The sequence below is a fragment of the Chrysemys picta genome, chromosome 15 (genome assembly GCF_011386835.1).
Source record: "Chrysemys picta bellii isolate R12L10 chromosome 15, ASM1138683v2, whole genome shotgun sequence".
Lineage (NCBI taxonomy): Eukaryota > Metazoa > Chordata > Testudines > Emydidae > Chrysemys > Chrysemys picta.
This window is the reverse complement of record NC_088805.1, coordinates 27,949,716-27,966,810: the sequence shown is the minus strand read 5'-3', so window position 1 is coordinate 27,966,810 and position 17,095 is coordinate 27,949,716. Positions and strand designations below refer to the sequence as shown.

At 48.0% G+C, this 17,095-nt stretch overlaps 1 protein-coding gene across 9 annotated transcripts; it reads right to left on the bottom strand.

The window, feature by feature from the left end:
- Positions 1 to 882: 882 nt before the first annotated feature.
- On the bottom strand, positions 883 to 15,772 carry LRRC43 (leucine rich repeat containing 43). 9 transcript variants are annotated; one of them, XR_010592812.1, is made up of 12 exons: positions 15,552 to 15,756; positions 14,489 to 14,773; positions 12,871 to 12,981; positions 12,532 to 12,671; positions 10,710 to 10,948; positions 9,049 to 9,227; positions 7,997 to 8,129; positions 5,989 to 6,128; positions 5,703 to 5,851; positions 4,853 to 5,044; positions 3,723 to 3,810; positions 883 to 1,106 (listed from the first exon to the last, which is right to left on the bottom strand). XR_010592812.1 is itself a non-coding variant. In XM_065568103.1 (12 exons), the coding sequence occupies exons 1-12, from the start codon at positions 15,636 to 15,638 to the stop codon at positions 979 to 981; spliced, it is 1,866 nt and encodes a 621-aa protein (XP_065424175.1). In that variant the 5' UTR covers positions 15,639 to 15,772; the 3' UTR covers positions 883 to 978. The 9 variants fall into 9 exon arrangements, 5 of the variants coding, with proteins under 5 accessions (XP_065424175.1, XP_065424176.1, XP_005298675.2 ...); XR_010592813.1 differs by having other exon boundaries at positions 5,708 to 5,807; positions 15,552 to 15,751; XM_065568103.1 differs by having other exon boundaries at positions 5,708 to 5,851; positions 15,552 to 15,772.
- Positions 15,773 to 17,095: the final 1,323 nt, after the last annotated feature.

Genomic DNA, 17,095 nt, shown 5'->3' with positions numbered 1-17,095 from the left:
TAAAGGTTCTGGTGGTATGTAGCCGGGTTCAGGGCAGGGCATATAAAACATTGCAGAAATCTGGGGGCACATGAGCCTGCATGTTCCCCCATGTGTCACCTCTGATTCACACCCCAGTGACAAGAGTTCAGATGACATTAGGAGCTTGACCTGCTGATGAATAATCTTCAACCACTACAGAAAGCATAAATTAGTGGGACGGCTGGGAATAAAACCCAGGAGTGCTGAGCATGGACACCGCCATCTTGTATTTGCCAATCCAAACTCCATCAAAGAAAACTGGACAGGCGGCTCCCACCGAGACTCCTACTACTACATTTCAGCTCACTGCCATTAGTGACTTCTGGTTTTAAGAACTTCTCTATGGCCAGGAGGCCTGCTCCTGCTCGGACTGCTGGTTCATCTCCCCAGCCTAGGAGGGACCAACTCCACTCCCAAAGGCCATTCAGGCCCTATCTTCTGGGTACCGTTTTATTCTTCAGTCACAAAACTCACAAAGTTATTCCCCTAGCCAAAGCAGGAACCCAAAAGCCTTTCCCTTTGCATTTCTTCCCCCAGCTCCAGGGCCAGCCTCAGCAGCCACTGTCCTTCTCACAGCTCTTTTGTCAACCAAGCTCTTTCAGCCAGACTCCTTCCCAGCTGGGTCTGATCATCCCCTCTCCCAGGCCTGACCCTATGTCTCTGAAGGGGGCTGGCGGGCTCCAAGCCCCTGGACCTGTAACGGGGCAGATCACCCTGTTACACACCCACTGAGGTCTGGCAAAGCTCCCATTGGCTTGAGTGGGAGTCACAGCAAACTCAGCAGTCAGTGGGAGTTGAGAGTATGTCCAAGCCTCTCAGGATTGAGCCCTACAAACACAAACAAACCAACCAACACCCAGCAAGCTTCACAGTTTTATTTCAGTAATGTAGACTGTAGGTTTTTTTGCTGGACACATTACGTGAAACTGCATCATCAAGCAAGTGCTTCTCATTTCTTTATTGGTGCTGGGCATCAAATGCGGCTGTCCACTGAATCAATTGAACTTGGAATTCTACTGTCAGAGGCACAGGCTGGATTTCTTGGACTTCCTTCCCTTCAGGAGATTCTTTGTTTTTTCCTTTTCCTGAGGAAAACAGTTAGGCATTGTTTTTAGGAAACAACCCTAGAAAACTCCAATACTCTGAATGTGCTGCATGTGTCCTTGAAGTTTTTGCAGTCATTCCAGTTCCTTAATACAGATCAATTTGAACCTGAATTTGTTGGATAAGAATCCAAATGTTAAGATGCTCAATCCAGCTGGGTACAGTTTTGCTTTGTTGTTTTAGAATTATTCAATATCCACCAGTCAAAGGAGAGAAGCAGAAACAGAAATTCCAAAGCACCCAGAGAAGCTGTTCAGGGGTCACACGAAACCTGCATGCCTCAGACTGAGAATACATCTTTCAGTGTCTGGTCAAATCATTCATTGTGGATGAGACTTCCCTCTTTCCCCTGTTGACGAGGGATCCTGATTTCTACGATAGTTTTCACTATTTGTACATATTTGTTGAATAGATGATGCACACTAATTTCAGACTATGGGTTATTAGCAAACCGTTCTCTGTGGCTGCACCTGCATTAGCAAACTCTGTAGCTATCATTCATCACTGGTGCAGCTCCAAGAGTGGTAGCAGGGAAAGCTGTAGTGTAGACAGAGCTCAGATGTCTTCTATGGGATCTATACTGCAGCTTCCACCAGTGGTGAATTACATCTACTCCCGTTAGTACCAGGTTTGTGAGTGTAGCTAAAGCTTTTGACTCTTCATTATCTGTAGTATGTGATCAGCCCTCTAACTCACATGACATTTCTGCTCCCTGAACGTTGACATACTTTTTAAACAGGAGAATAGCGAATGGTGAATAACCCACTGTCCAGCCTGATAATTTGTGATAGAATTCATGACACTTTAAAGATTTGCACACATTTTCATGAATCCCTGGCAGGTGTGTGCACAGCCAGGAAAAACAACAAACACAGCGAATCCCACCTTAAATTATCCCACCAGCTTTTCTGAGCTCTAATAGTTCAGATCTGACTTGTGGAAATACGACCACCTCTTTGTCTATGAACCCTCAACAACAAGCAATGGAAACCTCAAGCTACTTGCTAAAGGCTGCTGGCTGAGCAGGGGTACAAGAGATTATGTCCCGAATCTTTGAAAGACAATCAAGTATAGGCGTAGTTTGACTTCTATATTTGGAGGGGCAGCTCCATGCAGGCCAACGGGGCCATGCATGGGGGGGGGGGGGGGGGGGCAAATTCTGCAGCTGCCGGAAGCTTGCAGTTTGGTAGGGGCAATGCCTCCTACCCCTGTAAACTATGCCCATGCAATCAGCTGCTCCCCTGCTCTGCCAGCCAAGGGAAAGGGTTAGCTAGCCTTAATATGCACAGAAGTAAGGAAATGCCAAACTAAGTGAAACTCTCTGCTTAATCCCAATGGGTTTTCCAAGTCCATGATAACACACTTGGATATTTATTGCATATCTGATTCCATCATCTTGCTGAGGCTGCAGGAGGTGATCGTCCAGTCATTAAAAAAAATAAAAAGAAACCCCAGGTGCTAAGTGCTGCTTGTAACCTTCCAAGCCTGCCCTCTGCAAAGGTTACAATACATTTGGTTTGTTACAAATGCGCTGACACTAGGTGGACTAGTGGCTGTGTCCTCCTTCCCTATATGGTTGAGTGGGCTGCTAGGGTGGTGACCCAGTTCAGTGCAGCATCCAGGAGCATGAAACTTCCAGAAACATTTAACACTTGTTTCAAATGTGTCTCTCATTCTATGGGGTAAGTGTCGTAGCTGGTTCAACAAACTGTCTTTTCATACAACTTTCTCTCAGGCAGGGATGAGCACTGGCCAGAAAGCAGCAGGGACACTGTCTTCTCGAACACTGGTGGGCAAGGACCTAGGACACTGGGGAATCAGAAAGTCGCCCTGAGTCTACAAGAGACTCCTCTTCCCGCAGAAATATTGAAAAGCAAGGACCTCACATCCTGTTCTCACCCTTCAGATGGGGGCGGCTCTGATTCACAGACAGGGAAACTGAGGCAGAGGGGTTAAGAGACTTTCCCCAGATCACACACTCAGCACCAGAGCTGGACAAGATGCTAAGAGTATTGATGGCCAATCCCTTACTCTAAAGGCTGGTGAAGTCCGGTGAATAGGAGAGGCAGGGCTGCTAATTAGGGGAGTTGGGTTCTATTCCTGGCCCTGCCATGGGTTCATTGTATGAGACTGAGCAAGCCACTTCCCCATTTTGTGCCCTGATATTACCTTTGCAAAGTGCGTTGAGATCTACAGATGAAAACACACAATGAGATTGCTAAGTGTTAGTATATGCTATGTTAATATTAGACAACACTCCCCTATCGGATCAGCTAGCCCATGCCATGCCCTGAATGTATATGTACACACATATCTAGCTAGCTAGGCACCAATTGAGCAAGGTACTTAAGCATGTGTCTAACTTTAAACACACATACAATCCCAGTGAGGTGAATGGAACTACTCGTGGGCTGAAAATGAGGAACGTGTTTAAGTTCCTTGCTGAATTAGAGCTATGAAGATGCTTGTGCGCAACCTATAGCTGGATGGATGGAGGATGCTGGCGCTGCCTTGCTCATTGTGCAGCTCAGTGACGCTGCCCTTCCTAGGGGCTCTAGAAATGCTGATAGCTTAGAGAGCTCTACCTCTCCCCTTACCTTTGGCAGCCACTGTGGTTTTCTGGCTTGCAGGACTTTCTCCCCCAGTTTTTGTTTTTTTGTTCTTGTCTTTGCTCTTCTTACCATCCTAGGGAAAAGAAGTTTGTTCTTCTTAGTAGGGAAGGCTTCCAAGCAGCTTGTGTGAAGCAAAGTTTAGCCCTGAAGTCCCAATCTCCCGCCTGGGACATCATGGTCACTTTCACACTGCCAGGTTATGTCGCAAGCAGAGGATTAGGATTTAAAAGGCGCTAATCAGCAGCAGGAGCTCAGCAAAGAGCCTCTGTACTCAGAAACGAGAGAGAAAGTGTCAGAGCCACTCTACAATGGGAATATTTCCCGTAAGGTCTCAGCAGCTCTTTAGGATTTATATCCTACCTAGGAGCAATGCAAGAAGGGACTTGAGTGAACGATCTCAGTGTATGCAAGGGATACTGCAAACAGATCAGTTCCTCTTTAACATAGGGCCATATTAATAACACCACCACTTAGCTCTTATCCAGCACATTCCATCAGTAAAATTGTCCATGTGGGGTATAAGGGCTTTCCCCCTTTCCTCTGACGCATCAGGCACGTGTCAGAGGCTACAGGCTTCATGGACCATTGGCCATATCAGACTGGCACAATCATAGGGGCTAGTTTGGCTTTACGTTGGCAAGATAATCAAGAGAGCCTGTGTGTGGTACAATCTCATCTTCAAAGTCAACACTATGTATCTCCCTAAGAGCCCGAGCCCCTGCCGTCCTTCCTCACCGAACTGGCCCCTGCAATGAGGAAAAACTCCTGAGCTAGGGCGGCAGGATCAGGCCCCAGATGACAGCCTTCTCTCTAGGCCTGTGCAGAGTACTGAGGCCAGCTGAGATTCTGCGCTTTGTGCCCTGATGCCCAGCAGCGAAGTCCTACTTCTGCTACCTCTCGAGCTCTCTCCATCAGCTCAGGCCAAATTTTGCTCCCCGTGAAACAGATCCAATCCTATGGGGTGTCCCACAAGCCAGGCCAGTCCCCACGCTCACACATGCAGTATGCTCTGCTGGCAACAATGGAACCCATTCATCTCCTGCAAGGGCAGCGTCTTGTGCTTCGCGTTATTAGCTGGGATGAGGATTCGCTGCTAATACTAGAGTGGCTGGTACCTTCTCCTTAGGAGATGGGGGCTGAGTTGTTTCCTCAGTGATGAGGACCCCGAAGTCACACACCACGGCCACAAGCTGGTCACCTGTTAAGAGGCTCTCCAGATTCACGTGCCCAGACCCCAGGCTTCTCAAAAGAGGCGGGTCGCTGCGGAGTTCGATGGGGCTTTCCTTTTTCTTTTTCTGCTTGTTGCCCTGCACAGCACAAATTTGATCACGTCCAAGAGTCACGCGCCTTAAGATCACAGTTCATTCATCAGATATCATGATATCTTGACAACACCATCAGATCTGGGAACTTATACATGTGACACTATAACCACCCCCGCCCCATCCAGAATGAAGATTGAGCAAAATGGCTGCATCGAAGGTTTCCATCCGAGACTGGAAGGGGGCTCAATACCTGGGCAAGAACTTTAGGAATAAGTGGGAGGCTTCTCATAGGAACTGAGGCCCTGATTATTACTTGGCACAGACTAGTCAAGGGACCAAGTGCTCAGTGCCTGGGAGAACAACCGCAGCTGAACAACGCCCCCAGGGGACAGAGAAATAGACACTGTTCTGTTGTGGCTCACGTGGATATTTTTTCCGTTTGGTATTTTGTAATGCAGCCTCTCTGCAACCACCTGCATCGTATGGAGTAACAGCAGATGCCCTTCTGCACCCCTGACAGGGGTCTGTGTAAGTGCAGATCATCGCTGGCAGGCTGAGCAGGGGCACAGGTTAATTACAAGTGAACTGTGCCTGTAAGCCACACTTCCTTACTCTTTGTGTGGGTTTGCTTAGCCCTCTTAATCAGTCGTCACAACAACACCATCCTCCCCTCCCCCCCCGCCCCAATCTCTGTTATTACCTTACCACCGTCCTTTGGCTTCTCCTTCTCTGCTTTTCCCTTCTCTGCCTTCCCCTTCTTGCCTGCATCTTCAGCCACAGCTGCAGCAATGGGCCATGAAAGCACCTAGCAAGATAGAACAGCCTTGTGCCCAGGCTGCAGTATTTGGGCTGCAAACAGCGGAAGGGATCTCGGTTTGTTACACCAGAATTAAAAAGATGCAAATACAGGGGAACGTTCACATTATTGTCAGGCTTTTGAAAAGCCGGACCGTGTCCCTCGATCCCAGAGCATGCCAAGCATTTACCTTTTCCTCTACAACAGTGACGGTGGTTCCAGTCATGAGAAAGGCTTTCAGTGCCACTAAGTCCCCAGTGACGTGCTCCCTCCTGTGGCTGCACTCAATGGTCTCAGCCCAGGGCTTCCGAGGAGTGAGGTGCCTGTTTGCTAAGCGAGAAAACACAAAAGGAGCAGTGTGCCTGCAGAGCACACACGGGGCAGTGCCAGCTTCCCACACACTGCTCTGCTCTAGAGCACCAGTAGGAGGGAGTGGGGAGCTGGGCTTCCATGATCCATTCAGTCCTTGGGCTCTCAGCTCACACTGCCAGCATGGGGGGTGGGGGCAATTAATCCCAATTGTGGACGCTGTTTGTTAGTGATGTGGACACTTGCCTGCCGGGAACTAGACTCTGAGACCCACCAAACTCTATCACGCTTGCTCTGGCGAGATCCCAGCACAGGACCAGCTGGCCACAGCCCTGTAAGTAGGTGTGGCTCCATTGCAGTCAGTGGGCTTACACCAGGGCTGAATTTGGCCCACTGTTTTAAGTCCAGTCTGGCTACAACAGAGAAGCTCACCCATGGGGTGATCAGAGGAGAATAAGATGTATAATCGAGAAAGAGAGCATCTAATGGACCACTGTCTGGGATGCAGTAGAGAGCTGAGTGCGGGAGACAAGAGAAATCCCGTTACCATGCGAAGACGAGGAGACTCTGGTGAGATGCACTCCTGGGTACTCAGCTAGCTGCCTAGATCAGGAGTGAAGTCACTTTTGAGGCAGAAACATGTGAGTGAGTGAGTGAGTGAGTTTGAAGCCAGGAAGGGACAAGAGCATTTTAAGGGGAAGAACAATTGTTGTCCAGTTCTCACTTATGCCACAAAGCACAGTAACACCCCCACCCAAAAAAAAATAACCGCACTGGCCTCCCATTAATGGCAGGACCCAGTTCAAAACTGCCCATCTCCTACAGTATTTAAAGGCCTCCCCGTGCCTTGCTCCAGCTTATATCAAGGATCTTGTCCCTCTCTCCCCTCCCTCATTCATCTTGCACTGGCCTCCCCTTCTGTCCCTTCACAGGATCATTCCACTTCTGGCACCAGAGCCTGCTCCTCTGCCGTTCCTGCCATCTGGGAGAGCCCCCCTGAATCTCTGCCTCATTGATGCTCCATCTCATAGGAGCGCTCAGCTCTTATCTCCTTTACCTCTTAGTTTCTCTCCCCCTTTGCTAGTATTTATTTTAACTTTGTGACTATGACCCCAGTCCCCAAATCACTGCATGCAAAGAACGCTCACTGACTTCAGCAGGAGCTCCACATACAAAGCAGATCCAGGACTGAGCCCTGCATTCATGCTGTAACGCACAGTATGCAGGTATGATGTTCTACAAAATAAAGGCCTGATCCTGCAAACTTTTGCTCCCAGACATGGTGCTGACTGCTATGAATAACCCCGTTGACTACTCGCAGCAGCCAGTGCTCCTCCTTACAGAATCAAGCCCTGTATCCTTTTAAGCACTGAAACAACACGTGCTGTAGAAACAGGGGGCACTGACAACTGAATAAATATTTTGATATTTTCTCATTCAAGGACATCAGTTTCAATTTTTTTTTTTAAATTCCTGAAATTCTGTTTGGATCAGGAATTGGCCTTTTTATTTCACACTGGGCTTCTGGGGTTTCGTACGATCACAGAACACTGCTGTGAGCTACTCTCTGTAATACTGTAATTATCACACCAAATGAAATTACAGATTCGAGACAATCACCAGGGAAGTGTAAATCCTAGAATCTGATTTGTATTCACTGCATTTATTTGGAGAGCAATATCTGTCCTAGACCAGATGTCTTGCTGGAGAATAATACCACCAATTCATTATTAAGTGGCATGGTCTTGATAACGGATCTAGCGGTGACCTACATTATTGGAGACGTGTTTATGGCAACACATTTCAATGTAGCAGCTCATGACATTCCAGGAAGACTGATAAACACCCCAAGTTCAATTTAAGGTAAGAATTTCTTGATTCTATGGTACCCCTGTTTGCCGGAGGCTCCTGTTGAAGCAGAGAAGACATAGCTGGAGACTCCAATCCTCCTGTGTCAACACTCTCTGGTGGGCTCCCAGGGTTTGGGGTAGCCACCATTTGACTCTGATGGAATTTTATTACCTGTAACAGAAAGGCATCAAAGGTATCTTTGGGCCAAATTCTGGCTGAGTCTGCACACAGATACAGGTTGCAAGGGGAGAAAGGTACCTGTCTATATCCTGGCACTTCTGAAATGCCAGTACACAGACTTCACCCACCATGAGAAACATGGAAGGAGCATTGGGAGGCATGGCCAGTAGCGCGGACTCTGGTGAACAGGTCTACTGAAGTCAGTGAGACAAAGTCTACATATTTAAGCACATAAACACACCCTTCTGTGCAGAATATTACTGTTCACTGCAGGAACAGAGTACATGGAGGCAGAGGACCTATAGGGCTGATCTCAGACAGAAGGTGGACACACATCAATACTGCCTTTGCAGCAAACGTCTGTGAGATTTTTAAAAGAATACATTTGAAATTCTTGTTATTTGGCTTTTGACCCTGTAGGGTTCCCATTTTCAAGCTTATCTCCACAACCATGAAACTAGCAATTTACTTTTTTGAAAAAAGGAAAGATTCTGGTGCACTCACATGACTTCAGAGTCTAGAGTTTTAAGAAAAGCAACAAATATAAAAAAAAATCTCATGATAAAAATCTCAAGAACTGGCAACATTCCCTCAAATGGTCTCTGAAGCACAACAGCTGGGCACACTCCCGAGGTGAAAGGGGAAGTTAGCTTCCATGGCCAACTCAATCCTTGGGCTCTTTGCTGAGACTTCCAAACGGCGGCCAGTTGCAGGGATGTGTTTTTTGTGATGTTGACAGTGGCTGCTGAGAACTCACCAAACTCATTTCATACAAGCCAACTAACAACTTTCAGTCATTAACCTGGGCTGTGTTACACCAGCAACCTGGAGGTAAAAGGCTTGTGAATCCCTCTTATCAACCACCTCCTAGTTTCCCTTTATTTACATTTTAACTCATTTGAAAACAGACCTCAGCATTGTTAGTGTCCTCGGCTTTCTCCCTCGCCACAAACTCGTATGTCACATAGTAGCTGTGAGTGATCACTGGAGACTCTGGGCCGCTTTCCAGCTCCTCTGGCTTGATGGGGTTGGGGACGCCTTTGATTTTCCCAACACTCACCACCAGTTGTGCTTTATTCACAATGAGATCTAAGAGGAAGACAATCCAGCCATCAAGTTACAATGTACATTCTCCAGGGTGGAATTTGAGATACAGTAGCAAAGCAAATTAGGAAACTAAGGGGTCAAATATTTTAGTGGAAGGGCTGTTTGGCAGGGGGGGAATCCTCTAAGATCTGTCTACACTGCAGTTGAGAGGTATGACTGCAGCAAGTGTAGACACATCTGAGCTAGCTAGGTGAGAACATAGCCAAGGCATTGAATGCCATTAATGCCAAGGCAACCATTGGCCACATGGGGTCACTCAAAAGCCATGCAAAGAGCTCCCTTTCCCCAGGTGATGGGCTTGCTGCCTGCACAGCTCTATTTTAGCCTTCTAGGCCCTCATTCAGGAAAGCAAGTTCAGTGCTGTCCTGAACAGGGGCCTTAACGAGGGGCTTTCCTTCTGAGGGAACCTTCCAAACATCTGACTTTAAATACAGTCAAGGGGATTTAAGCACATGCTTAATTACTTACACATTGAAAGTTAAACGTACGTACAGGGTCCTAAACCACCAGCATAGAGCAGCAACCTTGAGTGGGAAAGGCCTGATCTAAAATCAAACACAAGCCTAGGCAACAAGGGCTTGCTCATACTCAACCCAGCTGATTTGATTTCCTTTGCAGGGAGGCCATAATGCGGAACTAGAGACAGCGTCTCCCTTGGATGGAGAAAGACTGATGTCACAAAGAGAGAAAAGTAGGATTTTATCACAGCTGTGCTGTGGGTCTGAAATCCAAGAACTGCAGATCTTTGATTGATTAACAGTTAAAGACCAAATTCTCTCTCTCTAGGTTTTTATAAGGTTGTCCATCACCGTGGTGCCTGTTCTGGGATGCATGAGCGAAGTTCCATTGGTATCAATGGAAGTTGTGCATGCACAATGCAGATATTATTTTTCTATATTCCTGGATGAAGAATCTAAGAATAATGAAGACCACCTAGCTCTCACATAGTGCCTTTCATCTGTAGCTCTCAAAGCACTTCACAAAGGAGGTCAGTAAATATCATTATCCCCATTTTACAGATGGCTAATACTAGCCAAGAGAAATAACTGGTTTTATAAATTTTTCTCAACCATCTTCAATCTTGCCCAAATGTAAGAATTTAAGAGAAAGTTTTAGATGGTACATCAAGACTCTTAACATTTAATGGAATTAAAAAACAGAATGATCATACTTAGTACTTACAGATATTTATAATTAGACATCAGCTAATTAATCCTCACAGCCCACCCCCAAGAGATAGATATGTGGGAACAATTATCCTCATTTTACAGATGGGTAAATTAAGGCAGCGAGAAGAGGAACTAACTTGATCACAAGCAAACAGGAAGCCATCAATGGGTCTAGAATGAAAACTGAGGACCCCTGACTCCCAGTCCCACACTCAATACACTACCCCAAGCTGCCTTTTTAAAACAAATAAAGATTGCAGATTACTACGGAGATATTTACACAATAAAGTCTCACCTGGCTTGCTAGACAGACCATGGAACTGATGCTTCTCATCAGGCGATATGTTCCTATCATCCAGTATACAGAGTTTGGGCAGGCTGTCTATTACAAAACCTCTGTAGCCAGGAATGAGCACTAGTGGATTACCCAGGAGCACAAGTGTTCTGAGCCTCCACAGAGTGGCCAGTTTAGAGACTATGCCCAACAGATCCGTAAAATTATTAAAACTTAAGTCAAGAGAGAGAAGATTTGGCCTAAAAGAGAACAGAACAGTGTTAGGGTATGTAACAAGCAGCAATCAGGTCAGTATATAGGGCCCAGCCTGGAGTCTAAGCAAAGCTCTAATTGAAATCAATGAACTCAATGCATTTTACTTTGGCCACTGTATGGTAACAACTTGGAACTGCAGGAAACTGGGAACCCACAAATTACATTCTCAATATACTACCGACAAATCCCTAAGCCATCCAGGCCATCACTGGCATACTACACACAGGACAGCTAGCTAGCGTAGAGTATCCTTTCCTAGCACAGGGTCTAATCCACAGGCCCTTATTCAGGCAAGACTTATTAAAGACTTCAGGATGTTCCCCTTGGAAAATGCAGATTGAAAGAGGAGCACAGGAATTGCCATACAATCAGAGCCATGTGCCACCCAGTCCCGTATCCTATCACTGACAGTGGCCAGGACCAACTGCTTCAGAGGAAAGTGCACAATTAGTGGATAATTATAAATAACCTACACTGGTCATGGTTGGTTTGTGCCCTGAAGTATTTAATCTCTAAACTAATTCAATGCACCCTGCTTGCTATAGCTATTAAGACATAAAAGATAGAGCAGGCTAACTCAGGAGTGTGAGTGGATCCTACACAGATGCTTTATATTAGCTACTTTAACTGATGCTGTGTGTCACTCTTCAGGGCAACCACACCTGTATTTCCTCTCAGTGGTCCTATAGGGCACCCAATCTCAGGCTTCCAGGTCCCCAGCCATTGCCTTTCTAGGTGGAGACCCGCATCTATCTCCCTTCTGACTGAGGTATTTCCAGGCTGCACAGTTCTCTGCCTACACTGGGTTAATCCCAGCATAGCCAGGCTGCCCAAGGATACCTGATGGCTTTCTCGTCAGAGATAGTTAACAGGTGCCACAGGTTAGAAGGTACCACACAGCACTTCCTATACAAGCCTACTTTATTCTTAAGGTAAAAACACTACAGAGAAAATATAATAAAAACAAGAACCTACATGCATGCTAATAAGCTTGCCAGAGATCACCCCAGTTCCAACCAGACTCTGGCAGGAGCAGTTCTTCAATATCCCATCCATGGGATTCCTTTACAGTCACAATTTCATCCGTGCTTCAGCTCAAAACAGACACATGTTTTATGTGGCCTCAGCAAGCCAAGTCCTTCCAACCCTCCTCTAAGGATTAGGGCCTTCCATGGACCATGGGTCCTGTCCATTTGCTGGATCAGAAAGGGCCCTGAGCCAGTTTAAAACCAGGCTATTTATCCAAAAGTCCTTTCTTCATCTGTTGGTCCATGGAGAATCCACTTTGAACTAGCACATGCAGCTTCTCCAGGGGGTGGCTTCAAATGGCTGACAACAGAGGAAGTACATTAGCATCCTCCTTCCTACTAGAGAAGGTACAAATAATTCCACCGTAACATGTACACAATTGTGTTTTTAATGCAATGGGCCCCCAAAGGTATTAACCCTACTTCTATAAGGTTTTATTTAGTTCAATAAAGTTAGTTTAGTTCCATCAGGTTTGTTCAGGATATTATGATATTGTCTGGCAGTCACGCTATGGTCCTTCTTTAGTGTTGGGAGTTACCAGAATTCTGCTGTGAGATATTTATCCTCTGAAGAGCCCAGCAGCCTGTTGTAACCCAGCCCCAAATGCTGGAGCTCCGGAGGTGGGTGAGAACACAGATCCTGCAAACCGACAATCTCATTGCCACAGAGCTCCAAGACCTGCCAGGGAAAGGGGGAGCAACAGTTATTGGGGAAGGGAAATGATGCTCTGTAGGTTTTAAGTGTCTTTTTCTATGTGTTCCTTCAGCTGTAGCCCACTACGGTTCATTCAGTCCATCCTAGGCAGAAGAGAGACTCATCTCGACACACCTTCTCTATCTGACCTCCCAAAGAAAGAGTCAGGAACGTGCTTATTTACCTTCAGTGTTCTAGGAAGGTGGGCAGAGTTTATTTTGCTGATTTGATTGGCACTGAGTATGAGCTCTTCCAGGTTTTGAAACTTCAACAAATTTTCATCAACTTCATTTACCTGGAAAGAGATTCCCATTCACCTTCAGTCAGCTGTCTCTGAAGCACAGATTTATCTTAGCATGACAATACAGCACACAGGACAACATCAGTGCCTGATTCTAGGGTCCTCACAAAGGCAAAACTCCCACTGGCTTCCAGGAAGATTTCTCTGATTTCCTCTAATGCAACCTGTTCAGGTTGCTTTACCGTAGCATCCAAGTGCCTAAGTACATTTGTTTGACCTGAATAAGAACTGCAGGATCACACCCATATTTTGTACAAATTGTGGGGTTGATCTTGAGAGGCACTGGTCACTTGCAGCTCCCTGATTTCACTGGAGGCTTTGGGTGCTCAGCACGTCAGAGGATCAGGCCCTAGAGCTCCTAAAATGATTCTCAGAGTTACAAACCAGAGTTATACAAGGTGGCAGCAGAGGGAGTGAGAGGCAGATGGAACATGGTGGAGAGTGAGTGAGGTGAAGGGACACCTGGAGGCACTCTGATCATTGCTGATCATTGGTTCTCTTCCTCCCTAGGAACAGGCAGGCATACAACCAGAGCTTAGGGGGGGCAGCATCTACAGCAGTTTCATTCCCTCTCCAGGATGTTTACTTGATAATCTGAACAGGAAACAGATCCAGCCTCACAACCCCTTCTGCCAAGTCTTAATGAGTCTTTAGACAATGTCTAACATCACTTGAGCCTTGTTTCAGGAAAGCCCTTAAGCAAATACTTAAAGCCATTCATATTCAGGGCAGCATTTAAACACCTGCTTAATTCCCAGTAAATTCAATGGGACACAAGCACATGTTTACAGTTAAGTATGTGCTTAAGTGCTATCCTGAAGAGGGGTGCTTTCCTCAGTCAAGGCCTTAATGCTGGACTTTTCTTATGGATAAATATAAGGGGTGAAAAAAATCACACACACCCCCCCGATGGGATGGGTTTGCTGATATTACTGAGACATGTTTGAAAGCTATAAGAAATATAGTGATAACGTTGTTTCTGGAAAGCTCTTGTGAGATGTATTTTTTACACCTTGCCCATCACAAAGAGAATACAATGTTCAGGTTTGATTTGTTTTTTAGAACAGGACGGTTATGGCAGCATCTTATCAGAGCACAAATCTGTGAAGAAAGGGGCTGAATTTCAGCTATAACACTTAGCCCTCACACAGCACTGGGCAGTGAAAGCCATTGAACAAAACTGTAAACCCTGTATAAAACTGGAAACCACTTCAGGCCAGGGGATACTGCCTTACCCCAAGCACCTCTAGCTTCAGCACCCTGGGCAACAGTTGGATATTAACTAAGGAATACTTACAGCTCTTCTGTGAGATAGGAACATAGTAGCATCTACTTTATATATGGGGAAACTGAGGCAGAAAGGCTATGTGACTTGGCTAAGACCACAGAGGGAGGCAATGTCAGAGCTGGGATTAGAACACAGGAGTTCCTGGCTCCCAATCTTACACTCAATCTTTCTCTACATTGTAACAATAGCGAAGATCCCGCTGGTTGAACTCACTCCTTTATCCACTATCCTTAAGGACCTGAAGAACAAGAAGATGAAGTTGTCCCGGATAAGCTGTGGCGATTGTACTGCCAGCTCCCTCAGGTGCTGGTCCTCGGGGCTGCAGTCAGGTGGCAGAGCCCAGGGGGAGTCCTGGCTGCTCACAAACTCCATTAAGGTTTCCAGGCTCTCTTCACTGGGAGTTCCAATTTCCTGGTGCTGGGCTGTGCCTGCATCTGCCTCTCTCCGGGCTGCATTTCCTCCAGGTTTCCTTTTCCTTAATTCGAAACGGGACCTGTTCTACATAGGACAGAAGGGGGGAGGGGAGCGGAGCACATGTGCAGAGGAATGAGGGCAAACTGAGAATTTCTGGGGCTCTGGGCCTGGCAGGCCCTGCCTCCTGGGGATAAAAGGGCTGGGCCTTTTTAAAAAACAAATTTAAACCGTCTGAGGCGTCTAGGTCCATTCCCCGCCTCCATATGCACATAGGGCTCCAAGGGCCATAGGATGATCCCGGCTCCTTGAGCGTTTAGTCTGCAGAACATCTGGCCCCAAGGGGCCATTGCAGCCTCCGGAGGCGTGTGTTTGGGTCTCAGCCTCACACCGCACTGGGCCGGTGACACAGCACCTCGCTGGGAATGTGCTGGCCTGGCCTTGGGGCAGCGTGAGGTGATGCTGCTGCAGCTACCTAGGCTGTGAGCTCCTTGGCACAGGGACCCAGCTGCAAAGCCACCAACAGGCCATGGCCGCTATGCTGCATCCCCACGCCAATGTGCTGGGCAGACGTTCCCTCACCTCAGACACAGCTCCCCATTGGAGCCAGTGCAAAGGATACTGGGGGCACTGCCGACCCCCCCACTTTTCTCCAGGCCCTGCCCATGCACCCAAGCTCCCAGTGCCGCAGGGCCACGAGCTGCCCCCTACGTGTCTCTCTGACCTGGGGGGGGGGTGTCTCTGACCCCCATGCACCCCCCCCCCCGCCAGGGGGAGGCTGCGCAGGGGCTGGGGTGCGAGGGAGCCCCCACCCCTGTTCACTGCCCGGTTGCCTGATGATGCCCCGCCAGGCAGGAGCCCTCACCCAGCTGCCGGCGCCGCAGGGGAATTCACCCAGGCACAGCCGGCGGAGATGCTCCCGGAAGGCGGCGGAGGCGCTGAGGCCGCCCATGGCTGGAGCCCCGCGTGTGGCTGGCAGGGGCCTGTGGCAACACCGCGTCCCCAGTTGCTAGGAGACTGAGCTGGTTGCTAGGTAACAAGCACCAGGGCCGCCCGCTGGCGCGCGCTCCACACGCCCCGCTCTGCTGCCCGGGGGCCGTCGGCGCTCAGCGCCCGGCCGCGGCGGGCGGGGGGTCGCGAGAGCGGCCTCGGGGAGGCAGCGCCAGAAATGCCGGCTCCCTCCAGGCCACCGCATTGCAGCCGCCCCCGCCGCGTCCATTGCAACTGTAGCACGTGCGCGGGCCCAGCCAGCCCGCACCCCCCCCGCACCCGCTTCAGTTAGGAGGAGATTTGCTCTGGCTTTCCCCTTGCAATTAAATCAAGGTTTATAGGATTGTAGTAAAATACTGCAGAGCAAATGGACACAGTATTGATGACATCCGCCTGTGGCAGCCATTCCCCCTTCTTGCCCCCCCTCCCTGCTACTGTCATGTGACCAGTGGTGTTGCTGTACTTGTGGGGACACAGTGGTTGGCTAACTACATTCATGCTGTGGGGAATATAATATGTACTGTTTGTAGCTTCAAAAACACATGCACTCAAGTGGCTGCAGTGGCAGAGGGCACTATTTTTTTTTACAACCTGGGGGCAATGGGTAGTGGGATGGAGAATGAGCCTGCCCCACGCTCACCTGGCAGTAACGGCTCCTGGGCCCCGTTCTCCACGCTGGGCATTGTGACCTGGTGCGTGGGGTCACAGTGCCATTCACATTTGGACTGGCCACCCTTCCATCAGCCCGGCCTGAGTATTCGTGTTGTACACCTTTCTGTCAATTGTATAGTATGCTTGAAAAAGTGCCACACATACACCTAAAGGCTGCTGGAGGAGAGGTGAAAGCCCCTCTGGCCCCTTATTAGCGCCACCACAGCCCAGCAGCTGTCCAACCCTCTGCTTTTCAGTCTGGAATGCGTGGTGTCACAAGGCGACAGCAAAGAACCCAGTTACACAGTCAAACGTGGGGCTGAGTTGGGCCACTTGGGATTATTGATGATTATCAAATATTTCTACTGCACAGTAAATCCTGCTAGATAATGTATAGTACAACTAGAAAGACTTGGGCCCCTCGCTGGAAGTTCTTGGTTTAATTCATAGTAAAACGAATATTCTAGCTTGTGAGCTGCAAAAATTCCCCTCTTTAGGGATCTTTCAAACATTGCCCGTAAAACGCCAGCGGATCAGTTTTCAGTTGCTCTGCTGTACATATGGGCCACACAGGGGAACATGGTACCACCCATTTAGGCGGCAATCCGGGACAGATGCTGATCTGTCACCTTATCAGCATGACAGAGCATTACTTAGTGCAGATAGCTATGGAAAGGATGTGCAAAGGGAGCCACCTACACATGAGATAGTGGTTTGGGGTGGAAGAACCATGCAAATAGCTTATCCCCAGTTGAGTGGAATGTAGCG